General features: G+C 49.4%; 1 protein-coding gene across 1 annotated transcript in view; it reads right to left on the reverse strand.

Annotated features, from left to right (window-relative positions):
• PHLPP1 (PH domain and leucine rich repeat protein phosphatase 1) overlaps window positions 1-27901 on the reverse strand; it is a gene marked incomplete at its 5' end in the record, with an annotated part of 104089 nt that overhangs the window by 16996 nt on the left and 59192 nt on the right. Inside the window, 4 exons of the mRNA XM_015425846.1 lie at window positions 3889-3993; window positions 15613-15743; window positions 17865-18027; window positions 20083-20283. Coding sequence (XP_015281332.1) covers window positions 3889-3993; window positions 15613-15743; window positions 17865-18027; window positions 20083-20283 — 600 coding nt within the window. The remainder of the gene's footprint in view (window positions 1-3888; window positions 3994-15612; window positions 15744-17864; window positions 18028-20082; window positions 20284-27901) is intronic.

Here is a 27901-nt window from a genome sequence, read left to right on the forward strand (position 1 = left end):
CCAGCACGGTGAATTACCCTGGACAGACCACGGGGAAAGAGAGAGGGATAATTTCTGGCTGGTTGGCTTGATACACAAGAAGTAAACAAAAACAAAGACAGACCCACACTGGCTTAGTGCCAGGACGCCTACACCGCAGAGCGGAGCAAATTGTGTTTCTTCCCGTTTGTTCTTCCCCGGCTGCAACAGTGTACTGCTGACTCTGGAACTCAGCAAACCCCACCCCCCGAGCCTCCCCTCCAAATCCAGTGGCTTATTTGGGACGCGGCGGCGGACATGAAGGGATGAAAAGCGGACGCCTTAGCTTAAATTGCATTTAGCCTCTAAACCTCTACAGGAGCTGTCAGAACTGCTCAGTGTGACTATGACTTTGAGTTTCTGGCCTGTTTTAAAGCCACCGTGCCGAGTCGTTTGGATTTTGTCCCCGTCCACCCCCCCCCCCCGGACCAACAAAGCACAACCCCGGCCGGGGCTTGATTTGAGCTTCAGAAGAGCCGTGGCCTGGACGAGAGCACGGCAATTTTAAAGGCGTTATTCAGTCACCAAAGGAGGTCGGACTGCGTCAGCTTTGTGGCATATTGTTTCAGCTGAAATGTCAAGAACCACCACACTAGGATTACGCGCACACACCCACTTCTTACACTGTAGGCCTCTACTCTTCCAGCAGCATCTCTGGCTAGCTTAGTAACAACGGGTCAGCAAACTCATAGGAAATAGCAGGGATCTGTTTAAACTCTTCGGCATTTGCAAAAAAACCCCAAAAAAAACCCACCTCCTTAAAACCCTAAGCTCCAATTTTCCATTTTCACTTGAAGCGTTGCCAATCCAAGGTTAAAGTAAAGGTAAAGGTTCCCTTGCTCGAAAGCCAGTCGAGTCCGACTCTAGGGTTGCGGTGCTCATCTCCATTTCAAAGCCGAAGAGCCAGCGCTGTCCGAAGACGTTTCCGTGGTCATGTGGCCAGCATGACTAGACACCGAGGCGCACGGAACGCTGTTCCCTTCCCACCGAAGTGGTACCTATTTATCTCCTTGCAATTTCTTGCTTTCGAACTGCTCGGTTGGCAGGAGTTGGAACCAGAGACGGGAGCTCACTCCGTCATGCGGCACACTCGGGTCTCGAACTGCTGAACTAGGTTATCCAAGGGATAATGCACTCTTTCAAAGGCATGTGTGGTGCACTTGGGAGGGGCATGCCCACAGCCTTCTAGAGGCTTACAGCTGACCTCTCTAGAGAACAGAATGCTAGACCAGACGAACCCCTGGACGCCACGAGGAGGCTCTTTCGTGAAGGCACTGGCAGTCCTAGGGCTTGAGCTCCCCACACGTGGTCAAGGACCCGTTTCCTTGCACGCCGCAACAGGGTGAAGCAAAGCACCCCAGTTTCCTCCCAAGGGTTAATGTGAATACTAGTGGGCCTACTTTGCCTTGCAGGTGTCTGTTACTGAACCTACACCTGACTAAAGGTAAAGGTTCCCTTGCTCGAAAGCCAGTCGAGTCCGACTCTAGGGTTGCGGTGCTCATCTCTGTTTCAAAGCCGAAGAGCCAGCGCTGTCCGAAGACGCTTCCGTGGTCATGTGGCCGGCATGACTCAACACCAAGGCGCACGGAACGCTGTTCCCTTCCCACCGAAGTGGTCCCTATTTATCTAATTGCAATTTCTTGCTTTCGAACTGCTAGGTTGGTAGGAGCTGGAACTAGAGACAGGATCTCACTCTGTCATGCGGCACCCGGGTCTCGAACTGCTGAACTACTGACCTTCCACAGCCTGCAGTTCAGCGTCTTAACCACTTGAGCCACCGCACCTGCCTACACCATCCTTATCTTTTTCAAGGCCGGATTCAGGAATGTGGGGATTGGCTAGTCACGGGAACGTGTGGCCAACTTTGTAGCCAAATGGGAGGGGGGAGACGGGAGCGGTGTTGTCCTCTCTTAGAGGGTTTCAGCAAGTGCCCTGATTGGATGTGAGTGATCGCCTGATGCCAGATGGCAAAAGGCTACATCTAGGCTGTAGAGATGAGGGAAGCCAGGCTAGCTTTGAGGATTCAACAGGACAGTGGCTCTAACGATGACAGGCTCCGTTGCAATGGACAGCGACGTAGAAAACGGACCATCTAATACCAGGTACTGAGGTATTAGAAAGAAAAGTTAGCTTTGTTATTTTCTTGCTGCAGGGCTGTAGGTAAAAGTAAAGGTTCTCTTGCTCGAAAGCCAGTCGAATCTGACTCTAGGGTTGCGGTGCTCATCTCCGTTTCAAAGCCGAAGAGCCAGCGCTGTCCGAAGACGTTTCCGTGGTCATGTGGCCGGCATGACTAAACACCAAGGCGCACGGAATGCTGCTACCTTCCCACCGAAGTGGTCCCTATTTATCTACTTGCAATTTCTTGCTTTCGAACTGCTAGGTTGGCAGGAGCTGGAACTAGAGACGGGAGCTCACTCTGTCATGCGGCACCCGGGTCTCGAACTGCTGAACTACCGACCTTCCACAGCCTGCAGTTCAGCGTCTGAACCACTTGAGCCACCGCAGCTCCCTAGGGCTGTAGAGATTGTGTTAAATAATATATCTCCCTACATTATAAAGCAGTAAGACGCAAACTGCACGCAATGCGCCCCTACAGTGTTTGGGCGGCTCGCCTGTCCGTCAGCGGCGTGGCCACGTCCCATTGGCCACGTTGTCTGAGTCCCGCCCCACGTCGTCTGCAGCTTCGCGTCCCGGGGGCCTCGAGCCGACGAGCGGCTGTGCCGGGCGGCTGTGCGGGATGTTCCCGGGGGCTGGAGGTGGCTGCGGCTTCACGTCCCTGGGCCTAGCCCCGGCGGCTGTGCGCGATGTTCCCGGGGCCTGGAGGTGGCGGCCGGCTGCGGCGGCCGGTCTGCTCAGACTGCCGGCCGCCTGCCTCACGGCGGAGACCAAGGGCGCGAACGCTCGCAGCCGCCTGGGTCACGCCGAGGACGGGGGCCGGGCCCTACGAGCGGCTGCAACGGGCGGACGGCTGCGTCGCGGAGGCCAGGGAAGAACTTGCGCACAGGCAAGTCCCGCAAGTGCCTGCCTCCGACGGGCGGGTGGGCCGCGGCGGGGAGGGGGAGGAGGCGGAGGACGGCTAGCAGCCCGTTGTATCCCCCTCCGCAACGGGCCTTTTTGCTAGTAATAATAATAATCATCATCATCTTTCAATTTATTAATCGCTCAATCCTTGCAGAGCTGCTGGCTCTGAGCGATTTACAGTTACTCATTTCACAAGGGACTAACAATCCTTTATAGGGGTAAGGGAGGACAGCACATATAATCTTTACATAGCACACATTTGGCAGCCGACGGGGCTTGGTTCAGTTACCGCTCTTTTTCAAGGACGGCTCTTATCAGAACTACGGCTTGCCCAAGGTCATCCAGCCAGGTGCAAGTGGAGGAGTGGGGAATCAAACCCGGTTCTCCCAGTTTAGAGTCCGCGCTCCTAACCACGACACCAAACTGGCTCTCCAACCCAGGTTGGTTTCTTGTGCCTGCTCAGCCTCGAGAGCCTACTTCTACCTCTGAGCTGTGCCTGCTTGCCCAAGAGGGGGTGGGGTGGCTCAGGGGGGCTGCTTGCCCAAGAGGTGGCGGCCTGGGCCCTTGGCAAACGGGAACGTTCCGTTGATCTTCTAAGGGGCTACTGGACTCGGATTCGGTTCATCAAAAGGAACGGGTGTCTGTTCTGAGTGGTAACCTGGTAGGAGGAGCTGAACGGATAACTCCCCTCACGAGTAGAATTACCCCACCACCGGGGCCTGAATTTGGCTACAAGACAGCATGCCTAACCTGACAGCTAAGCCGACTGCGGCAGACCCTGCCCTGATTCTTATGCCGATACAGCAAAGGGAGGACAAACAGCCTTTCTGCCTCCGTTGAGCCACTTACTTGTTCTTCACCCCTGACGCTTCGGTGAACCCGTGGCTCCACACGGCTGGCGCTCCAGATGCGTCCCCGGCTGATGGCTGGTCGATCTTGAAACAACGGATGTTGCTATAATGAGAAACAACAACACACCCCCAAAAAAAGAATGAATACTTCAGAAGTCAAAGGAGAGAGTCTCGCATCTTTCCCACTTCTCTTTCTCCACTGTTATCTGCGATGATTCAAGTGGCTTGACAAAAGCGTGTTCACGGTTGCCACCCAGGCATCTACCAATACAAGCTGTGCAGAACAAGCACCAGCCTGGAAGGAAATGGGCCTTCTGCTTTATGGTGAGACTAGGAAAAAGGCCCGTTGTGGAAATAAATACAACGGCCTCTAGAAAGAGGCTCTGGGAGGGTGCCCTGGCCTTGGACACTCAGTGTCAATTTGCTGTGGTGACCTCAGCAGGGTATAATGACACTGAGTCCACCATTTTCTCCAGAGGAACTGATCTCTGCTACCTAAAGAACAGTTGTAATTTTGAGTGATCTCCAGCCCTCACCTGGAGATTGGCAACGATGGTTCCCCAGAAGGGAATAGTTGGTTTGGAGGGTGGAGTCTATGGCTTTGTACCTGTCCGAGGTCCCACGCCTCCTGAAACCTCACCCTCTCCAGGCTCCATCCCTCACATCTCCAGGGATTTCCCACCTGGAGTTGGCAACTCTATCTCCTTCCCAGCCAATCACCAACCTACCTTTATTTCCCCCTCACTCTTCAGCTTTCCACTCCCCACACACCTGCAGCCTCTCCCGTGCTCTGAAGCCCTGACTGCTACGTCATATTGGCTGTCATACGGGGGCCACCTCAGCAGCATATAAGGATACAGAGCCCACCATTTTCTCCAGAGGAACTGATCTCTGCCATTTGGAAAGCAGTTGTAATTCTGAGTGATCTCCAGCCCTCACCTGGAGATTGGACACATTTTACCTTAGAAGAGCAAACTGTTTAGAATGTTAGAGGCAAAAGCCAATCAAGTCGCATATGCAAACGACCTCTGTGTTCCAAGGCAAAGGCCAATGAGGCTGCATATGCAAATAACCTCTGTATTCTGACTGGCTATGGGGGGGAGAGGAACAGCAAAATGTTTAGAATGTTGGAGGCAGGACTCAGGCAAAGCAGCCAGTGGATAGGGAGACCCTCTGAATGACAGATCAGAGAGCGAACCAATTCCGGAGCGTGTGGAATGTTCTAGAGAAGTGCCACCACCATTCAGCATTTATTTATACGGGAGATATAACAAACCAAAGGGGGGGGGGACGACCAAATTAACATTGCCTGAAACTTGCATTGCATGTAAATACATAGGAGTTTTCAAGGCAAGAGATGAAGAAGAAGAAGAAGAAGAAGGAGGAGGAGGAGGAGGAGGAGGAGGAGGAGAAGGAAGAGATTGGATTTATACCCCACCCTTCACTCGGGAGTCTCACCCACTGTTGCTACCCCCAAGCACCAAGACTTGCCCCAGACCGAGAGTTCCTATCTATACCTTGTGACTAATAGCCACTGATGGACCTGTGTTCCATATGCTTATCTAAATCCCCCATGAAGCCGTCCATGCTTGTAGCCACCACCACCTCCTGTGGCAGTGAATTCCATGTGTTAATCACTCTTTGGGTGAAAAAGTACCTCCTTTTTATCCAGTCTAACCCAACTGCTCAGCAATTTCATTGTGTGTCCACAAGTTCCTAACATGCTGTATTAGTCTTGGGATGTTTGCACAACTCCCATTACTTTTTTTTTTGTCTAATAGCAATGGAATGAGGATTCTTCACTACACCACTGGATTGAAGTTCAGGGTTAGGTGGGCAGGAAAATACTCATGTGTGTGGGCGGGATGTGTCTGTCCTAACTGACCTCCCTGCAGTTACTCCCTGCAGTTCCCCAACTTGTAAAAGCCAGCAATACAGCTCAGTGCCAGAACACCCGAAGGCCTGTTTTCTCCAGTAAGAACCTGCCCAATTTTCACAGGCCTGTTTCAAAAGCCCTTCTCTGGGTGCTGCCAACACCTTCTTTGGCAGCAACCAGGGAAAAGTGCTTTTTCAGTGATGGTCACTGGTAACATTCCATGCCAGGATAAAAGAAAACTGTGAGGTGCCACAGTGTTATTGACATATAGATGCCAGCAGGGCTTGTTTTGTAGAAAAAGCCCAGCAGGAACTCATTAGCATAATAGGCCACACCCCTGACAGCACAGCTCATTAGCATATTAGGCCACACACCCATGCATTCCCTTGGCTTGCCTGGGCCCCCTGCGGCCGCGGGGAGCCCAGGCAAGCTGGCCCTTGGAGGGGAGGCATTGGAGGGTGGCTGCAGGGACATTTTAAATGCTGTTATTCTGTTACATGTTTTATTGTATTTCATATCTCGGCTTTGCCGCCTGTGAGCCGCCCTGAGCCTTTGGGAGGGTGAGATACAAAACAAAACATAGATAAATATAAAATAAAATGAATAAATAACGTTCCACCCCGACCCTGTTAGGGTGGCAAGCACATTTTAGCTCGCCTGTGGAGCCAAACGGACCCTATGCGGCTTCAGATGGCACTGCAGGAACCAATGTCCCCCGGCGGTTTGCTGGATGAGACTGCAGAGGATTGGCACAGCCGACTCTCAGCGGCCATCAACGAGATCGCTCCCACAACCCTCTGCTCTAGACTGGCTCCTTGGTTTACCCCAGGAGCTGAGGCTAATGAAGCAAAGGCTCAGACAGCTAGAGAGATTGTGGCGGTGTGCCTGTGAAGAAAACTACAAGAGCATCCTATAGGACTTTTATGAGATCCTATGAGATGGCAGTCAAAGCCGGTACTAGGCAGCCACGATTGCATCTGCGAGCTCATACCCAGCCCAATTATTTAAAACGATTTGGTCCATAACTACTCCGCCACAAGGCAGACCAAATGCTAGGGAATTGGACACTGGCTGTGAGGCCTTTGCGAGCTATTTCAGAGATAAAGTCTTCCAGGGCTCTTTTTGTAGAAAAAGCCCAGCATGAACTCATTAGCATAATAGGCCACACCCAACAACAGGAACTTATTAGCATATTGGGCCACACCCCTGACAGCGCAGCTCATTAGCACTTTAGGCCACACCCCCATGTTACCAGAGGTGTGGTCATCCAGCCACACCCACCTTTTGCTTGTTATTCTGTTTACCTTGTTTGTTGTCAAAACCCAGGGCTTTTTTGTAGCAGGAACTCCTTTGCATGTTAGGCCACACACCCCTAATGTAGCCAATTCTAATGAGTTTCTGCTGTTGGGTGTGGCCTATTATGCTAATGAGTTCCTGCTGGGCGTGGCCAACTCGGGAGCCAGCCGGAACTCCGTTCCTGTGCGTTCCTGCCCAAAAATAGCCCTGGTCTTGTCGCTCCGCCATGACCTCCCTGCCACAGTTGAGACAGTGAGTGAACCCGAGGCTCCGTGCACACCTTCTAGTTAGGTTTTGGATTAGTTCAATCTACTCAGCCTAGAGGAATCCAACAAATTACACTCAGCTGTGTGCCCTACCACTTGCAGCCTCAACCCATGACCGTTGTGGCTAATTAAAGCTGGCTGCAATGGGCTACAAGTTGCCCTAAGGGAGATCATCAACAAGTCCCTCTCTGAGGACCTGTTCCCCAGGGCACTTAAGGAAGCAGTGGTATGCCCCCTCCTAAAAAAACCATCTCTGGATCCGGCTGAACTGGCAAACTATCTGCCGGTTTCCAATTTGCCCTATCTGGGCAAACTAACTGAGAAGGTGGTGGCAACTCAGTTTTATGGATGACACTTCCACATTAGACCCCTTCCAGTCTGACTTTCGCCAAGGCCATGGGATTGGAGACGGCACCGGTCGCCCTCGCGGACAACCTCCGGAGGCATCTGGATTGGGGTCGTTCAGCGGTGCGGCTACTGTTAGAACTGTTGGCAGCGTTCGACACAGTTGACCATCACCTACTGATCCACTGCCTCACCAACAGTGGGATTCACAATACAAAAACTCGTGGGCACTCCATGAAATTGCTGAGCGGTCGGGTTAGAACGGATAAGAGGAAGTACTTCTTCACCCAAAGAGTGATTAACATATGGAATTCACTGCCACAAGAAGTGGTGGCGGCTACAAGCATGGACGGCTTCAAAAGGGAATTAGAGCAGAGTTCCATCAGTGGCTATTAGCCACAAGGTATAGATAGGGGCTCTGGGGCAAGGGATGCTCTGACTTCTTGGTGCTTGGGGGGGGGGCAACAGTGGGAGGGCTTCTAATGTCCTGGACCCACTGCTGGACCTCCTAATGGCACTGGTATTTCTGGCCACTGTGTGACACAGTGTTGGACTGGAGGGGCCATTGGCCTGATCCAACATCGGCTTCTCTTATGTTCTCTAATGTCTGGGGCAAGTGATGCTCTGTATTCTTGGTGCTTGGGGAGGGGGGTCAACAGTGGGAGGGCTTCTAATGTCCCGGCCCCACTGGTGGACCTCCTGATGGCACCTGGTATTTCTGGCCACTGTGTGACACAGTGTTGGGCTGGATGGGCCTTTGGCCTGATCCAACATTGCCGTCTCTTATGTTCTTATTCAGAAGTCTGCCTTGCAATGGATTTCCTCTTTCCTTCGGGGTTGGGGACAAAGGGTGGCACTAGGGGAACATGTAGCAGCCACTGCTAAGTCAGCCTCTTACCATCTTTGGCAGATTAGGCAGTTGGTTCCCTTCCTTGAACGCAATGACTTGGCAACCGTGATTCATGCAACGGTCACCTCGAGACTAGACTACTGTAATGCTCTCTACATGGGGCCAGAGGTCATTTCGGTTCCCCCGGGTGAGGTGTGGGGGGCAGGGCACACGATGAAGCCCCGCCCCCTGCTTCCGGCCGCCCCGCTTCCAGCCCTCATTCAGCCAGGAGGAGGCAGGAGAAGAGGGAGGGTAAGTTGCTTCCTCCACGCCTCTCCCCACCCCTGCCTGCCTGGGGCCAGGGAGGACCTTTGCGGGGCTTCCTTGCACTCCCGCCGGCCTTGCAGGTCCACCGCTGGGCCCCTGATGTCAGGGGGTGTGGCATATGCTAATGAGTTATGCTAATGAGTTCCCCTAGCTCTTTTTCTACGAAATGACCCCTGCATGGGGCTGTTCTTGTCCCAAATCCGGAAGCTTCAGCTGGTGCAGAATGCTGCGGCCAGGCTGCTCTTGGGCCTCCCCGTGCGGGAGCATATTCAGCCTGCGCTAAAAGCACTGCACTGGCTGCCTATAGCGCTCCAAATTCACTTCAAGGTGCTGGTTCTTACCTTTAAAGCCTTTTACGGTCAGGGGCCTAAATACCTGAGGGACCGCCTTTCCCCACACATTCCCCAGAGAGCACTGCGTTCGGGGTCTCAAAAACGTCTGGCCCTCCCGGGTCCCAAAGATGCCAGGCTGGTTACGACCAGGGCTTTTTTGGTGGCGGCTCCACGCTGCTGGAATGAGCTCCCAGAAGACATCAGGGCCCTGCGGGACCTCCTACAGTTCCGCAGGGCCTGCAAGACAGAGCTCTTTCGCCAGGCATTCGACCAAGGAGCCACACCGTAGGACCCCGTGCCCTGGTATTACTATTGGCAGCCTGTGCATCGCCGGTACGAATGGACCAAGATAGTTCTAACATCAATGCTGATTGTATTCCATTAGGACCGATCTGCTATTAAGACGATTTGTTATTATGTCTCGCCATCACCAGGGGTCGTTTTGTAGAAAAAGAGGTGCAGGAGCGCATTAGCATAACTCATTAGCATAACTTATTTGCATATACCACACCCCCTGGCATCACCGGAAGTGTGTCAGAAGGCAACACCCACCGCTCAGGCTCCACTGGACTGTTTTGGATTGCCAGCTATTGGGGGGAGGGAAGAATGTGCAGATCTGTTCTCGCAGAGGAGGGAGAGCTTGTACCTGAATAAAACTTGGTCTTAAAGGTGCCACTGGACTGTTTTGGACCAGGGGACTGGGGGTTCTGCAGCTTACCTGGCTGCTTCTTGCTCTGACTGAGGGCTGCTGGGAGCAGGGGGTGGGGCTTGTTGCATGTGCCCGCCCCCTGGGCTCTTTACTGCCGGAGCTCCGCTCCTCTGCGCTCCTGCAGGAAATGACCCCTGGCCATCACTATATAACATTGCATACTAGCATTTTATGATTGGTTTTAGAAACGATTTGTTTTAAGCTGTTCTAAATTTTTATGTAAGCCGCCCTGAGCCTGCCTTGTTGGGGAGGGCGGAGTATTAATCGAATAAATAATAATAATAATAATAATTGCAGGTCGGTGTCAGACTCAGGCCTGAATTGGGATTTATTGCTGTTGTATTGCTAATGCCAGTTTCGCTTTTTTACTCTTGCTGGCTCGGGACACATCTGGCTTCATCTACTATCTCATGCCCTCGCTGCCATGAGATTACTGGGGGTGTGAAAGAACGATTGTTGTAGTAGTAGGAATGCGCTGCCATAACTGTAACTCTTCTTGAAGCAGCCCCCAAGGAGCACCTGGGTTTTCACACAGGAGTGACCTTGGGTGAAGATGAGACTTTGGGAATAGCTAGTCGGGCGTATATCTATCAGAACCTGGTGTGTGTGAGGTATGCGTGGAATGTAGGCATTCATCTTTACTTTCCATCTCCCGGCCCTGGACTTGCCAGTTCTAACAAGGGCGTTCATCTCTACAGTTGACCAAATCTTTCCAATAAACTTCTTTAAGTAATATTGGCTGAAGGGTGGTTTCACTGGGAGCCTGACAGTCGGGTCCTATTTACGTAATTTGTGCACCACTTAACGTGCCACATGAATACTTATGCTATGTTCCAGGTCTTTCTGGTGGTTCCAGACTTCTAAAATCTTAATGCGTCGGCTACTGAACGTCCCGTTTTGTTGACCGGACTGACTCACTATGCGAAATCCGCTTGGAGTCCCTAAGGGAGAGGCTGACTACAAATAACGTAATAAATAAAGTAGAGTATTACTTGCATTACTAGAGATTACTTGAATTACTAGTGAGTGGAGCGACATTAGAAATGAAAGAAGAGACGGGTTTGATGAACGGCGCAGACTGAGAAGAAGGGAATATTGAGATATATGTCTAGGTGATAGAGGTAGCAAGCAGTTACTAGATTCAGTTTGTTCTGTTTGACAGTCCTAGCTGTCATGCTAGTGATTAAGTGATTACAGCCAGGTGTTATACTAGCAGGTGTTCTCTATCAGGCATTGTTAGAGTAGGTAATTAATTCACCTTGTTAGTGATTGGCTGGGTTTAGTATATTAGCTATCAGCTTGATAAGCTAGGTGGGGACGTAGTCTCTCAAGCTAAGGCACGGTATGATGGCCTGTATATCTCTGTATATATTCACCATTATATCTATATAAACTTTCTATGCACCTTCATCACCAGTCGGTCTCCAGCTTCTTATTTACTACACCCAATAGGGAATTGGTAACACGCCGCATAGTATGTCCAAGATGGGCCAGGACAAGCTTTTGAAAGAAAAGTGAACTTTCAGGAAGGGCCTGAAACGCCGATGACTACAGTAGGAACGGCCTTGTGTTCCCAGGTAGCAGCGCCACGGCAAGTGTAATTCAATCAAGGGCATGTTTGTGCAAGCTCAGTCAGTGTGGCTGAGAGGCAATCCTTGTGTTTACAAGAGGGAGAAAGTGATCTCTGAAAGAGAAGGTAAGAAGATATGAACTTGCTGACGGTTTTACCCTTTGGAACCAGCACGTTACGATGGTCATTAAAGGCTTATGGTTCAGCTCCTGACATGGGAGTGCTCACGGGAGGAGGAGGAGGTGGAGGGATGCCTCCAAACCATTCGAGTGCGCTACAAGGAAGGGCAATTGTGCAATGCAGGGAATAATTAAAAAGCAGCCCACTTATCTCCCTCATGCTCAAATGACAGCCATAAATATCAGCCCGGTAGACCTTGGTCACATCGGGCTTGGGGCAGGAGTCAACTGAATTTAAATAGCCGTCGGCCAGAAAGGGTGAAAGGGAGCAAGCTGACACACCTCACGCGCCTCTTTTTTGTCGAAAACTTTTCAACATTTCAGAAAGATCAGAGAAACTTATTGATATGATATGCAAGTGGGAGCCGCCTACATTGCACCTCTTTGAATAAGAACTCGGGGACTTGTTTAAGGACACAAGCAGGGCCCTGCTGGATCGGACCCACTGGTCCATCTAGCCCAGCACACTGTTTCAGACAGCGGCCAACCAGGACCTGATTGGTATACGAACGTCTTTGCCACATTTATAAACAGGATTCTCCCAAAAAACGTTGGTTAAATAGTCATTTCTTGGCTTTTGTAGAAAGGAGCGCTCCCATCGACCATTAGTAGTAGGCAGGGCTCTTTTTTGTAGAAAAAGCCCAGCAGGAACTCAGTAGCATATTAGGCCACACCCCTGACAGCACAGCTCATTAGCACATTAGGCCACACCCCCATGTTACCAGAAGTGTGGTCATCCAGCCACACCCACCTTTCGCTTCTTATTCTGTTTACCTTGTTTGTTGTCAAAACCCAGGGCCTTTTTGTAGCAGGAACTCCTTTGCATGTTAGGCCACACACCCCTAATGTAGCCAATCTTAATGAGTTTCTGCTATTGGGTGCAGCCTATTATGCTAATGAGTTCCTGCTGGGCGTGGCCAACTCAGGAGCCAGCCGGAACTCCCTTCCTGTGCGTTCCTGCCCAAAAATAGCCCTGGTAGTGGGGGGGGGGGGGAGAGAGAGAGACTGTCCTCTCTTTAAACAAAGCTCTACAGTGTTTATATTCTTAACTCTCTGTACCCTCAACACTGTCTGTTCGACTGTGATTTGCTTAACGAGACAAGAGATAGCTGGATAATACCTTACATCCAGGACGCTTAAGCATGAACTGGATAAATTGAGGTTTCTTTTAGCAGGGGTGGATTTTAAAATTACATCGGCAGTTGCCTAGTTCTTTTCTCAGTTGATTAAGATTTAAAAGTATCGATTTTTTATATTATAGAGACACGTGTATTAAATAAAATTTTCTTCTTCTTTTAGTCTTACTGTGACGCTGTTCAGAGCGGAACTGGCTGTAAAAGCAGTGTCCTTAAAGTAAGTAACTCTCTGTACCCTCTTTTGCAAGAAACCTCAGTCCGTCTTACCAGGAGAGACCAATACTGCTCCACACTGCCTGCCCTGAGAGAACAGTTCCAAGAGAACTTGTAACTGACCCAAGGTCACACCTGCCTGATGTAGCCTTGGAATACTCTAAGGGTGGACAGAACAAGAGCCAGTCGGGACAATGTTGGTCCAAGTATGGTCCGAGAGCTGAAAGAAGTGTCTGAGGTACGGTCGCCAGCCTCCAGGTGGGGCCTGGGGATCTCCCGCTTTTACCACTGATCCCCAGCTGAAAGAGACCAGCTCCCCTGGAGAAAATGGCTGCTTTGAAGGGTGGACTCTGTGGCACTGGACCATGCTGAGGCCCCTCCCCTCCCCAAACCACACCCTCTCCTGGCTCCACCCCCAAAGTCTCCAGGTATTTTCCAACCCAGACTTGGCAACCCTAGTCTGAGGCCAAAGGTTTGAGAGCCAGTTTGGTGTAGTGGTTAAGTGTGAGGACTCTAATCTGGGAGAACCGGGTTTGATTCCCCCACTCCTCCACTCGCACCTGCTGGTGTGACCTTGGGTCAGTCCCAAGCTCTGGCACAGCTGTCCTTGAAAAAGAGTAGTTTCTGTCAGAGCTCTCTCAGCCCCCCTACCCCACCTCTCAGGGTGTCTGTTGTGGGGAGGGGAAGGGAGAGGAGTTTGTAAGCCGCTCTGAGACTCCAAGGGAAGGGCGGGGTATAAATCCAATCTCTTCTTCTTCTTCTTCAGCCACAAGGCCTGCTACAGCTGCCTGTGAGGGATGGAACCAGCCTTTCCCCCGGTGGAACAAAATGTGGAAAATACCGTGGAGAACCGGAGAAGCCACGTAGAGAATTTTCTGACTTGTGCATTGTAGCATTTGTGAGCTTTGGTTCCAGGAGAAATAGTTTGCCTGAAGAAGAATTCCTCGAAACGCACAATTTTTGCCTGGGAGGCGTGTTGCGGTGTCCTTTTTCAGAGCGAGACAAGCCAGCATGATGTTTGCTACGTCTCTTCTTTGAAGCAAAAGAGTCACAACGTTGAGCCTTGTCTGCGTATTCGGTCTCTGTAACTTTGGACATTTCTTCAAGATTGAATAGTGTTATATATTGATTGTAAAGGTAAAGGTAAAGGTTTCCCTTGCTTGAAAGCCAGTCGAATCCGACTCTAGGGTTGCGGTGCTCATCTCCGTTTCCAAGCTGAAGAGCCAGCGCTGTCCGAAGACATTTCCGTGGTCATGTGGCCGGCATGACTAAACACCAAGGCGCATGGAATGCTGTTCCCTTCCCACCGAAGTGGTACCTATTTATCTACTTGCCATTTCTTGCTTTCGAACTGCTAGGTTGGCAGGAGCTGGAACTAGAGACGGGAGCTCACTCCGTCCTGCGGCACACTCGGGTCTCGAACTGCCAACCTTCCACAGCCTGCAGTTCAGCGTCTTAACCACTTGAGCCACCGCAGCTCCTCTATATTGATTGTATCTCTTGTTACTTATAATAATCAGGTTGTACTAGGGTATACGATAAGTATATGATTTGATTAATTAACGAAGCTATAGTCGTATATTAGAGTCGTGTGCTTTGTTTTTGTTTGCACGGCATTTCCCCCATTTTGTTCAGCCCTGCTGTGTTTCCCGTGTGCGTTGCTATTCCCCCTGGTGGAATCAAGCAGTGGGTCCCCAGCCTTCTTGCTGTGGTGACCCACACGTTCAAATTTACTTGGTGTGGAGGCTCATTTGAAGAACCAGAAAAGCCACGTGAACACATGAAGCTGCCCTCAAGCTGCAGCAGATCCAGGGTCCATCTTAGTATTGCCTGCTAAGACTGGCAGCCGCTCTCCAGGGTCTCAGGCGGAGAGGTCTTTCACATAATCTACTGCCAGGCAACTGGAGATGCCGGGGACTGAACCTGGGACTTTCTGCACGCCGAGCACAGGCTCTGCCACTGACCTACGGTCATAAACCATTAAAACGGAAAGATCCTGGGAGCCACATTTCACGGGCTTTGCAACCCATTTTTGTGTCAAGAACTGCCAGAATAGGAGACACTGGTGGAGGAGGAGGAGGAAGAGGAGGAGGAGACCAGATGATTTATACCCCACCCTTCACTATCAGGAGTCTCAGAGTGGCTTATGATCTCCTTTCCCTTCCCCTCCCCACAACAGGCACCCTTGTGAGGTAAGTGGGGCTGAGAGAGTTCTCTTGAGAACTGCTCCCGAGAGAACAGCTCCGAGAGAACTTGTGACTGACCCAAGGTCACACCTGCAGCTGCATGTAGAAGAGTGGGGAATCACACCCAGTTCTCCCAGATTAGAGTCCGCGCTCCTAACCACTACACCAAACTGGTTACACCAAACTGAAGCAGAAAGGAAGAACATTATTGAGATGGGAGGCACAATGGCTTTGGGAAGACTGGGATATTTGTGTTGGGGGTGTGTGTGTCTGGCACTTTCTTCTGCCCTCTGCCTTGACTAGCAAACTTGTCAGTCGTTTAGCGAGTACACCAATAAAGGGGGGGGGGTTATGGTTAAAAAAAGGGTACCTGATGTTTGCGTACAGGGTGTTATGCGCTTCTTAAGTGTTTTGCGTGGCCTTCTGCCTACTGTGTAATAAAGCCGACTGTTCCTTACTTCAATAGCTCCAGGGTCTTGTGATCCAGGACGAGTCTGGGGTTTCCAGTCAGGTCTAGTTCCTGCAGCTTTGGAGGCAAGTTTTCGGGTAACGTGACTTCAGTCAGCTCGTTGCAGCTCAGATCCACGCACTGCAGGCAAGGAAGGAGGAGAAATGTTTCAGTTCTCAATCACGCGGGCCTCGTAGTCCTTTTTAGCTGAGCGGAATGGCATAAGACAAAGGCCCCGCTCTTTAACAGCTGACGCAGTCTGGTCAGGACTTATTTGGGAGAGGTGGGGGCTCACATGACAGAAACTCCCTCACCCCCCCCCCAAAATCCCAACACGCAGGAAAAGTAGCGAGAAAGACGGATGAGATATATCTGGCATTTTCCCTGATGCATTTTCCTAGGAACAGAGCCTTTTTCTTGCAATGAACAGTCGTCATATGAACCTCTACCGGAAGTCTGAACTGGTACAGTCTGGACACCGCTCTAGCCCCTCGTCCTATCCTCGTAAGCCAAAGACCGCTCCCACCCCCCCAGCCTAATTTAAAACATTTATATCCTGCCTTATTTCTTCAGACACCAGGTGGCTACCAACACAACAGGAAGTGTCAAAGAAGCACAAAAAAAAAAGTAAGAGTTCATTAACAAAACTGAAAACGGGCTGGTTAAAAATTCACAGTTTACCCACCACAAATGCCCTTTGAAACAGAACTTCTATAAAGAATTTTATAACACCACATCAACCCAAAGCACAAGGCAGGTTGTAAAAGGCATCGCTCTACGCAATAAGCCTTCTGTGACCCACAACAGCATCCCAAGACGTCTTGAAAATGTATATCCCCCCCCCCATCACCACCTTCTGCATGTTTCAGAACAAGTCCTGGTTTGCCCATCGTCTACGTTATGAGGGTAATTACTCTCTTTAAGTTAATGGAGCTCATCTTTATTAAGCGAGTTGTAATTAAAAGTTATGAAATAAGTACGTGGAAATGGAGCCCTTTGGGAAAGATCCGGCTTGATTTAGGCGAAATTACCATCACCAACCATGAGCCATTAGAAGAGAGGAGGTTAGGAATGTAAAGTAAGTTTTAAAAGCGAGTTTGCATTTAACCAGCACTGCTGGTGATATTCTTAGGCCCAGCAGATCGCATGCTGGGGTACCAGACTAAAAAAATTTAAAAGCCTATTTTCCCTTCAAATATTACTTGTTTTTCTTAGATCGTACGGATGTGAAGTCATGAAATCTACACTCACTGTTCAAAGGAGTGTGACACTTCCTTAAAGGAAAGGCAGCGGGGGGGGGGGGGGGGAGAACCATGAGACAGCAAAAGCGTGAGAAAGATCTGAAGATGCAGCCCACAGCCATAGCAGAGACTCTGGTGCGAGATGCATGGCTCAAAGACATGTAAAGGTAAAGGTTTCCCTTGCTCGGAAGCCAGTCGAATCTGACTCTAGGGTTGCAGTGCTCATCTCCGTTTCAAAGCCAAAGAGCCAGCACTGTCCAAAGACGTTTCCGCGGTCATGTGGACGGCATGACTAAACACCGAGGCGCACGGAACGCTGTTCCCTTCCCACTGAAGTGGTACCTATTTATCTACTTGCAATTTCTTGCTTTCGAACTGCTAGGTTGGCAGGAGCTGGAACTAGAGACGGGAGCTCATTCCATCATGTGGCACACTCGGGTCCCGAATTGTAGAACTACCGACCTTCCACAGCCTGCAGTTCGGCGTCTTAGCCACTTGAGCCACCGCAGCTCCTCAAAGACATGTACAACCTGCTAAATTCTGTCTTGTGGCCTTCCGAGCTTGATCTTTAGGATTACACTGAGGGCGACTCATCGATTAACTTCGTTTTCAGTCACACGGACGAATGCTTTGAGGTGAGAAGTGGACATGGCTGTGCATACCTGAAAGAAGGTATACCACACGTCCCAGCCGTGCTGCAAAAATTGGGACTGATACGCACAGGAAGCTGGAAAGTCCCTTCTTCCCAAAATGCATTGAGACTACATAGGCTTCCCCACTTTGGCTAAATTCCCACACATTTAAGTCCACTTTATCTTTCAGGATCCCTCTCCGATTTGGGGCGTAGATCAGGGGCCATCAATGGGACTGGACAGAATGTAACTCCAGTGACCTACACACTGTCGAAATGAATGCGTAAGACACTGCTCCTTGATGGTCTGAGCATTTCGAAGAGACTTTCTATTTCACAATACTTACAGGAACTTTTGAGAGAGGAACCCTTTAAAGACAAGACCCATACCTTGATTTCAGCGAGTTGCATGACTTCCGGAAAGACTTCGATACAATTGGAGTGCGCAATCACAGTATGCATGCGTCGGCAGTTCATGATGGTGGTGGGAATGGATTTCAGTTTATTTCCGCTCACGTCAATTTCTTCCAGTTCTTCAAGTTTGGCCATTTTACTACGAAAAGGCAACGCGATATATTTTAAGCAAGTTCTTCCAACCCTGCCCTGGTCTGCGAACCCCTGGCAAGCCTGATCTCTTCAGATCTCAGAAGCGAAGCAGGGCCGGCCCTGGCTGGCATTTGGATGGGAGACCCCCCCCCAAGGAATTCCAGGGGTCGTGATGTGGAGGCGGGCGATGGCAAACCACCTCTGAATCTCTCTTGCCTTGGAAACTCCAAGGGGTCGCCATACGTCAGCTGCAACTTGACGGCAATGAAGCAACAAAACCCAACTTCCAATCTTAATCTTGGGATGGTGGTTCTAAATTAAAGACCAGTTCCTTCAAGGGAATCACTGCCTCAAAGGGGGTACACCACATGGCCCAGTGAGGCCGCAAAAATTGGGACTGATATGCACGGGAGGCTGGAAGTTCCCTTCCTCCCAAAATGCACGGGGACTAAATGTCTCCAGCGTATAACTGCATTCACACCCCTAATGTAGCCAATCCTCCAAGAGCTTACAGTAGCTCCTGTAAGAAGAGCTCTGTAAGCTCTTGGAGGATTGGCTACATTAGGGGGGGTGGCCTAATATGCAAAGGAGTTCCTGCTACAAAAAGAGCCCTGAATTGTCTGCACATATTCCTTTCCATACCCAGACAGAACAGGGAACAGGGGTGTGGGCAGGGATCGTGGCAATCGCTGTAAGTGACTGGTTAAGCAGGAGAGGGGAGGAGCAAGACTGACATGGCGGCGTGAGACTGGCTAGCATGAAAGAGAATAGATATTAGCATATTTTTTAAAAACCGGAGCTCAGAGTGCAATGGGCCCCTCCCCCTTCATATTACATGTTTTCAGCCATATTTTTTAAAAAGGCCCCAAACCAAGTAAACTCCTCCCACTTGGGGCCACTCCAGCTTGGGAAAACGTCACGGGGGAGAGGCAGGAGCCCCTCCCTCCACTACTGTAAGTAAAGGTAAAGGTTCCCTTGCTCGAAAGCCAGTCGCGTCCGACTCTAGGGTTGCGGTGCTCATCTCTGTTTCAAAGCCAAAGAGCCAGCGCTGTCCGAAGGCGTTTCCGTGGTCATGTGGCCAGCGTGACTAAACACCAAGGCGCACGGAACGCTGTTACCTTCCCACCGAAGTGGTACCTATTTATCTACTTGCAATTTCTTGCTTTCGAACTGTTAGGTTGGCAGGAGCTGGAACTAGAGACGGGCGCTCACTCCGTCATGCGGCACCTGGGTCTCGAACTGCTGAACTACTGACCTTCCACAGCCTGCAGTTCAGCGTCTTAACCACTTGAGCCACCTACTGCTCATTAATTTCATTGAGTGCCCAGGAGTTCTTGTACTGTGAGAAAGGGAGAAATGTACTTCTTTCTCTTCCTTCTCTATCCCATGCATAATTCTGTAAACCTCAGTCATGTCACCCCTCAATCGTCGTTTCTCCAAGCTAAAGAGCCCTAACCTCTTTAACCTTTCTTCATAGGGAAAGTGTTCCATCCGCTTAATGATTTTAGTTGCCCTTTTCTGCACCTTTTTCCAATGCTATAATATCTTTTTTGAGGTGCAATAACCAGAACTGTACACAGGATTCCAAATGAGGCTGCACCATAAATTTATACAGGGGCATTATGATGGAGGAGGAGATTGGATTTGTACCCCGCCCTTCACTCAGAGTCTCAGAGCGGCTTACAAACTCCTTCCCCTCCCCACAACAGACACCCTGTGAGGTAGGTGGGGCTGAGAGAGCTCTTTCCAGAACTGTCCTTGAGAGAACAGCTCTGACAGAACTATGGCTTGCCCAAGGTCATCCAGCAGCTGCAAGTGGAGAAGTGGGGACTCAAACCCGGTTCTCCCAGATTAGAGTTCGCACACTTAACCACTACACCAAACTGGCTCTCTGGCTGATTTGTTTTCAATCCCATTCCTAATAATTTCCAGCACAGCATTTGGCTTTTTTATTGCAGTAATACACTGAGTTGACATTCTGAACACTAAATTGACAATATTCTTACAATCATAACAAAAACTGCTGTATTAGTGGTTTCACAAGCCAGAAAGGTCTCCCTACCTTGCAGGAAAGCTCTGGAGGCGATTGTAGGCCATATGCAAGATCTTTAGATGGGGGTGTCCCGTTAACAAGGGCACGCATTTATCTGTGAGGTGATTGTTGGTCAAATACAGTTCTTGCAAAATGCTGCGGGTCTCATCTGAAAGAGTGGCCGGAGGGAGCATTTCCAATTTGTTGGCAGAAGCATTCAGGTACCTCAAGCTGCAAAACAAGATGTCCGGGGTAAAAATGTACACAGCTAATTCACTGGACTTGATGTTTTAGAATATGTGACTCCACGAATAAAACTCGTCCTAAGAGTTCCAGCCTGAAGGTGGATCAAAACCATGTAGTTACATGCAGAGGTCATTTCGGGGGGGAACGCGGGGGAATGCAGTTCCTCCGGGTGAGGTACGGGGGGCGGGGCACATGACGAAGCCCCGCCCCCGCTTCCGGCTGCCCCGCTTCCGGCCCTCATTCAGCCAGGAGGAGGCAGGAGAAGAGGGAGGGTAAGTTGCTTCCTTCCCTGCCTCTCCCCACCCCTGCCTGCCTGGGGCCAGGGAGGGCCTTCGCGGGGCTTCCTTGCACTCCCGCCGGCCTAGCAGGTCCACCGCCGGACCCCTCATGGGGCTCGGCAGTGGAGCTGCAAGGCCGGCACCAGCGGCCGGGAACGTTGGGGGCGGGGTGTGTGGCCTTATGACACATTTCCGGTGATGTCAGGGGGTGTGGCCTTATGACACACTTCCGGTGATGTCAGGGGGTGTGGCATATGCTAATGAGTTCCCCTAGCTCTTTTTCTACGAAATGACCCCTGGAGGGACTTTAGGCATTATAGATCAAAATGGGTAGCTGTGTTAAGTCTGCCTTGTAGCAGTAGAAAAGAGCAAGAGTTCAGTAGCACAACATTTGTGGCAGGACGTATGAGCTTTCATGAGTCACTGCTCACTTCTTCAGATACAGCTCGAATGGGAGCCCATCTGTCCTATTTTCTGGAGAGTGGAGTGATTTCAGATGCTGAATGACCTTAGCAGGCAAAGGACAATAGCAAGTGTGACTGGATTAGGTGCTAGGGGGTAGTAGGCATGGAAAAACCAGACAGGAAACCCAGGTCTCGATTGAGTCCAGGAGGATGCATTATCTTGAGCTTCATTATCAGCTGCAATTTAGCAGCGTCTCTTTCTAATCTCCCTTTGAAATGCCTTTGTAAGAGAACAGCTACTCTTAGGTCAGCAACTGAATGTACTGGAAGGTTAAAAGTGTTCCCCCACTCCCCAAAATAGAAGGAGGAGATTGGATTTATCCCCCGCCCTTCACTTCCCAAAGGAGTCTCAGAGCGGTTTAAAAAATCCTTCCCCTTCCCACAACAGACACCCTGTGAGGTAGATGGGGCTGAGAGAGCTCTGACAGAACCTGCTCTTTTTCAAGAACAGCTGTGCCAGAACTATGGCTTGCCCAAGGTCATCCAGTAGGTGCAAGTGGAGGAGTGGGCAATCAAACCCAGTTCTCCCAGATTAGAGTCCACACACTTAACCACTACGCCATACAGGACAGACGGACTCACATTCTAGCTGTATCTGAAGTAGTAAGCAGTGATTCGCGAAAACTCATACACTGCCACGAGTTTTGTTACTCTTTAAAGTGCTACTGAAACTCTTGTTCTTTATGCGTTATGTATTTATTGTATGGAAAATCATTGAAATAGGAAACAGCATGAAATCTGTGTGTAGAAATTCATGTGCAATGATTGCACAGCATGTGCTGAAGGCGGGTGCCTACAGCACCCATGCACATGCATGTGTTATGTACATACAATGAAATGTGCATGCCTGCAATCGCAGTTTCGGGACAGGCAAGAGGTGGCATGAAGTCGCACCAAATGCAGCTAAACCGTTCTCCAGTTCTATTTTATCTGTTGCAACACAACAGCACCAGAGTTGAAGAATTGCAAGCACTTCGTGACCAGCGAGCATTTCTATAACAAAGGTTTGGCCAATTGCATTTCCGCTGCACTTAGCATGTCGCGATCGTGTAGATTCTGGCATGGGCATTTCCTGACCGTCTCAGCCTTCATGTTAAGAGCGGAGTGGTGCTTCTAGTCCACAGGCCCACACGTGAAAGCTTGAAAATATGTGGGCAGCATACACTGCAAAGCCAGAAAAAGCCAGAGAGGGTCAGGGACGGTAGTTCTAGAGGTCAGGGAAGAGAAATTGTGGACTGCCACGGCGGCGGCATTTTCCCAGCCTGCTATCCAATGCTTTTCTTCCGTTGTCTCGAAATAGCCAAATGTTCAGCGTTTAATAAAAATGGAAATTCTCGCAAATGTCACACATTTAATTTGAGCACATAGCTGAGGGTATCTTTGCACAGTATTTAGACCAGCATTGCTGAGAGCAAAGGCAGATCCTTCCACGTAGTGTACAGAGCGTGGGAGCTACTTGGGGGCCTTCTGGCAGCTCCGTTAGGATTCCAGGAACTCCAGCTATTTTGACATCCCAGGTGTGTGGGGGGGGGGGGGGGGACGACGACGTGTGCCTCTTGAGTTAAGAATGCAAACTGAATCCTGATTCCTGACACCATTTTTTAAAAAAATGCAAAGTGTGAATCCATTGTGTTTTACAAGTGGCAGCTCCACATTACCTACATTCCCCCCCCCCCAACACTACCGCCGAGGACCAACTTTAGGTATTCATGCTTGAAGGTGACAACTTTCGTATTGTGGAATGTGTGGGTGTATTCACAAAGCTGCAATTCATCATCCTCCACGGGCAGGGAACGGTTGCCCTTCCACATAAACATGTTCTAGGCTGATAAAAACAAAACTGGCACTAGTTCAATATAAACCCCACCTTTCACCCTCCCGGATCGCGTGAATCCGCTCAGAGAGAAGCGTTAAAGTCCAAAGAGTATAAGTGAAAAAGTACATATCCTTGTTCCGGATGTACCGTAACACACACTTAACTAGGCTGGAGCTAATTCTGTGACCTCTGTCCCAGACCAGTGGTGTCAAACATACGGCCCAGGGGCCGGATCAGGCCCCCGGATAGCTTTTGTCAGGCCCACAGAGTAACTGGCTGTCTTCTGCTTCTTCTTCCAGTTCTGCTGCTGCTGCGTCATCCTAGGTTTGCAGCTTACAGATACACACCTAAACAGCATACTCAAAGTTGCAACAGCACAGGCATTTTGATGTAATAATTCAGAGCAAGAGGTGTCGGTTATCAGACACTGTTAAATAAACAAAATACTGCAAGGAGCGCTAATGTTTTAAGCATGTTTTTATTTTAAGTTTTTAAAAAACCCTTTGTGTTTGTGTCCTTTATAAAGTTTATATCTCCGCTACCTGGCATTACATTTTATGACACACATGGCCCGGCCCAACAAGGTCTCATTTATGTCAGATCCGGCCCTCATAACAAATGAGTCTGGCACCCCCGTATTAGACTTTCAAGATGTCACAGGCTCTGTTTGAACTAGTGGCAGCTACTCCCTGGAGTCTACCACATGGGGCTCAAATTCTCTTTCCAACATTTCCAGGACAGGACCCAGCTGGCTCCTGAGTTGGCCACGCCCAGCAGGAACTCATTAGCATAATAGGCCACACCCAACAGCAGAAACTCATTCGGATTGGCTACATTAGGGGTGTGTGGCCTAACATGCAAAGGAGTTCCTGCTACAAAAAGAGCCCTGGTTGACAACAAACAAGGTAAACAGAATAAGAAGCAAAAGGTGGGTGTGGCTGGATGACCACACCTCTGATAACATGGGGGTGTGGCCTAATATGTGAATGAGCTGCACTGTCAGGGGTGTGGCCTAATGTACTAATGAGTTTCTGCTATTGGGTGTGGCCTGTTATGCTAATGAGTTCCTGCTGGGCTTTTTCTACTAAAAAAGCCCTGCACGTCCCCAAGTAAAATCGAACAAATACCGCCCTCCGAGTCCACTGCTCAGTTTCTCTGAAGAGAAAGTGGTGGAGACAGATCGATCGAGTCTGAAAAAGTGGAACGCCTCTGACCGCTCTGGCCCTAGTATACGGATGACAGCCCCACTAACCTGGAAGCAATTTGATAAATTATTTAACCCATAAAAACGGCAAAGCAAATCACCAGCAATAAAGCGGCACTTTTAAAAAACTACAATTAAAATATTTGTGGTCTATGTCATCAGAGGAAATGAGGCAAAATGTTAAGAGTTCTCTTCTCAGATGAACTACGTGGGCAAATATGGGAAGCTTCTGCTAATGAATGAACTCTGGATTTTTCCCCCTCCGGCCTGCTGAGATGCGCCTTTTGCAAATAAAGAACTGGCCACACGACTGAGCAGTCACATGGATGGTTGCAGAAGGGTTTGTCTGCCTTTCTTTTTTGGGGGGGAGCTTTCCATTAAAAATTAAAAAACCCTCCAGGAGCTCAAGAGACCCAAAACTAGGTTAGCGATACGCATTCCAGAGAAGTCATTCTCACCGGGGGGGGGGGGGGGGGGGGCGTGGGTGCTCTCACTATTTAACAAGAACTCTGGGCTTTGTAGAGAGGGGGATTCCCCCCCCCCAGTTTAATGGTGATAAAAGAATGGGAAAACAGAACAGAAAGCCACCAGGAATTAATCGTTCTACCTACTAAGCAAAACACAATATACGTCCATTCACAAACAGTGAAAAATAGCCAAAACACGAGAACCCCGAACTCCCTCACCTGTAAAACTGAAACCAAACCAAGACTAAAATCGATCATTGCATATCCCTCTCCCCTAAAAATGGTACAGACTATCTTGGGAGAGAACAATTCTTCTATGAGTGACACCTCACAATCTCCAGAGTAGTTCAAACCCTCAAAAACACACATACAGGTTTGCACACACATAGCTAGTGCTCTCAACGCTTATACATTTGAACAGGGCTATTTTGGGGCAGGAACGCACAGGAACGGTGTTCCGGCTGGCTCCTGAGTTGGCCACGCCCAGCAGGAACTCATTAGCATAATAGGCCACACCCAACAGCAGACACTCATTAGGATTGGCTACATTAGGGGTGTGTGGCCTAACATGCAAAGGAGTTCCTGCTACAAAAAAAAGCCCAGGGTTTTGACAACAAAGTAAACAGAATAAGAAGCAAAAGGTGGGTGTGGCTGGATGACCACACTTCTGGTAACGTGTGGGGTGTGGCCTAATATGCTAATGAGCTGTGCTGTCAGGGGTGTGGCCTAATATGCTAATGGTTTCTGCTGTTGGGTGTGGGCTATTATGCTAATGAGTTCCTGCTGGACTCTTTCTACAAAAAAAGCCCTGCAATAGAAAAAATAACAATACTGAATATGGGGAGGGGAGAATTCAAAGCCCACAAAAGCGCAGGGGTATCTGGGGAGCGATGTAAGGCGTCACTAGGTGCCACCGTTTCTGTATTTGGCCAACCAGTCTTGCATGTAAAAAAGGTCAAGCACAAATCCATTAGTCTAGCTACAAAATCACCAATCATAATTTTGTACCCATAAGTCTGAGGCCATGTGCAGGTGCACCCCGGAATGGTCAACAGCTGAAGGATTAAACCTGCACGCGTGAATCTGCCCTTACACACCCGTTCTGAGTTCCTATAAAGCTATGGGAAGAACAGTAGCTGGCCTCTCACGAGGTGGGTCAAACATTCAAAATCAGCAGAGGAGTCTGAACTTTGCTTCACTTGAGACACAAAGATCCTGGCAACAACGGATTTTCCATAATGAAGGATTACACAGTCCTGAGTCCGCACTCCTTCAAGACTCAACCACCCAAAAGGGCATGAGTTCACGGGAACGTAAAGATAATCATTCAAGGGCGGGCATCTGATTGCGTTTCCGGAGGTAGTTCCGGCGCCCGCCCATGTTCCCTCGGAAAAAGGGTTTTTTTCAAAGTCTCCACGGATCTGCACACGCACCCAAGGGAGCATGCGCACAATTGCGTTTTTAAAAACCCCACAACCAACCCGTTTGCCCTGCGCCCCGCTTCTTTGCCGGGCCGCAGGACTGTGGAGTGATCGGCACCTCCCCCCTACCACGGGACCTCCATGGGACCTTGATAGGTAGGTCTGCTCGAGCAACCACGCTGTTTTTAGCCCCACGTTTTAACAGCCACGTTCCCCCCCCGCAGTTTCCTGCCCGTGTGACCGGGACCTTAGATACTTTTAGGTGGGTACTGTGGTTTGAACAAGTGACCGGTAGAAATGTGCACAGATGTGACTGTTTCCCCATTTAAAATACTCATTAGTCATCTTGAAAGGTTCAGACTGGGGAAAGCGTCTTTGCACACAGTTGTTGGGGGGGGGGGAACCTTAATGGGTTTCGTTTATAGGACTCATGGAGACTGAGTCATGGAATTGTGGTAAGTTTCAAACAGTACACAGAAGCTTTATGCGGTATTTTCGATGTTCCACGTTAAGGGGGAAATGCTGTTCAAGAAAAATTGCAAAGATGATCTGACTCCAATGGTAACAAGAGAAAGAAATTTCATTTGCAAGAATAAAAGCAAGTCTTATGACATATTCATCTTGGTACATTTAACTGATTGTGAATGGATTGACTTCAAAAAGGTTAACTTGTTACAGCTCCAAGCCCAAGTAAAAGAGGAGGAGGAGGAGGAGGAGGAGGAGGAGGAGAAGAAGAAGGAGAAGAAGAAGAAGAAGAAGAAGAAGAAGAAGAAGAAGAAGAAGAAGAAGAAGAAGAAGAAGAAGAAGAAGAAGAAGAAGAAGAAGAAGAAGAAGAAGAGAGGTCCTATAGAAGATGAAAAAGGAGGCAAGCGTGGGCCAGAGAGGCTCTGCATCTAACCCATCAGAGGGTGCGGCCAACTGCCAAGGGTACCCGAGTGAGAGAATTCTCTTAACCCTTTCCCTTCCAGATCCTCTTGCTTGCAGAATTACAATATGCAACAAATATGTCGCTCAAAGAGTCCCCTTACAGCACTTGCTCAATATGTCTATGTAGCCTGAATTGCTTTTTTTTTTTGGGGGGGGGAATCACATAGTGCGGGAAACCTCTACCCTGGGTTAGTTTAACTGCCATATGTGCAGAAGGGAACCTTAGCTGCTGTGTTTCTGTGTTCAACTTTACACAAATGGACTGCCACGTTTCTGTGTCTTGCCAATAAACAGATTTCCCCCCCCCAATCTACAGTGTTAACTGCCAAGTCCACGCTTAAAAAAAAAATAATGAAGAAAACTATTAAGCCACTGACATAGTCCTCCTCCACCATAGCCCATTCAACAAACAAAGAGATGCAAGTATTAACCTGAGACGACAGATTACACCTACAAAACACCAAACAAAACAAAGCAACATGTAGAAGGAATCCTTGGAATCGCTGTACACTGGGCTTCATTTTTGGCTCTTGCTGCGAAAACAGATAAATGCAACAACACAGATATGCCCTTAAAGAGACGGAAAGCTGCAGATTTCCTTTGTTACCATTCACAGATTGAACAATAGACCCATTTAATTTGTCCTCCTGCCTTTCCTCCAGAAGGAGGACAGAACGGCATGTTACAGCTCTGTGAGATAGCTTAGGCTGAGAGAACTAGGCCTGGATGGAGCCACAACAATTGCCCAGTCTCTTCAAACACGGTCCTGAAAACATTATGTCTGTGCCAGGTCAATCACCAGCCCAAGGATACCCGGTGAGATTTACATCAGCGCCCGTGTTTGAATGTGTATCTCCTACGTCCGAGTCAATATTTTACTCACTGCACTCTGCTGGCCTCCATCAACACACTCAATGTTTGGTCCCTTGAGTTATAGGAATAAGTGGCTTAAAGGGGGGAAAGGAGATTTTAACAGATAACAGGAAGAAAGGGGAGAATTTGGTCGTTATTTACAGAAACAACGGC

This window comes from Gekko japonicus, unplaced genomic scaffold (genome assembly GCF_001447785.1).
Source record: "Gekko japonicus isolate JY-2015 unplaced genomic scaffold, Gekko_japonicus_V1.1 scaffold2389, whole genome shotgun sequence".
Taxonomy (NCBI): Eukaryota; Metazoa; Chordata; class Lepidosauria; order Squamata; family Gekkonidae; genus Gekko; species Gekko japonicus.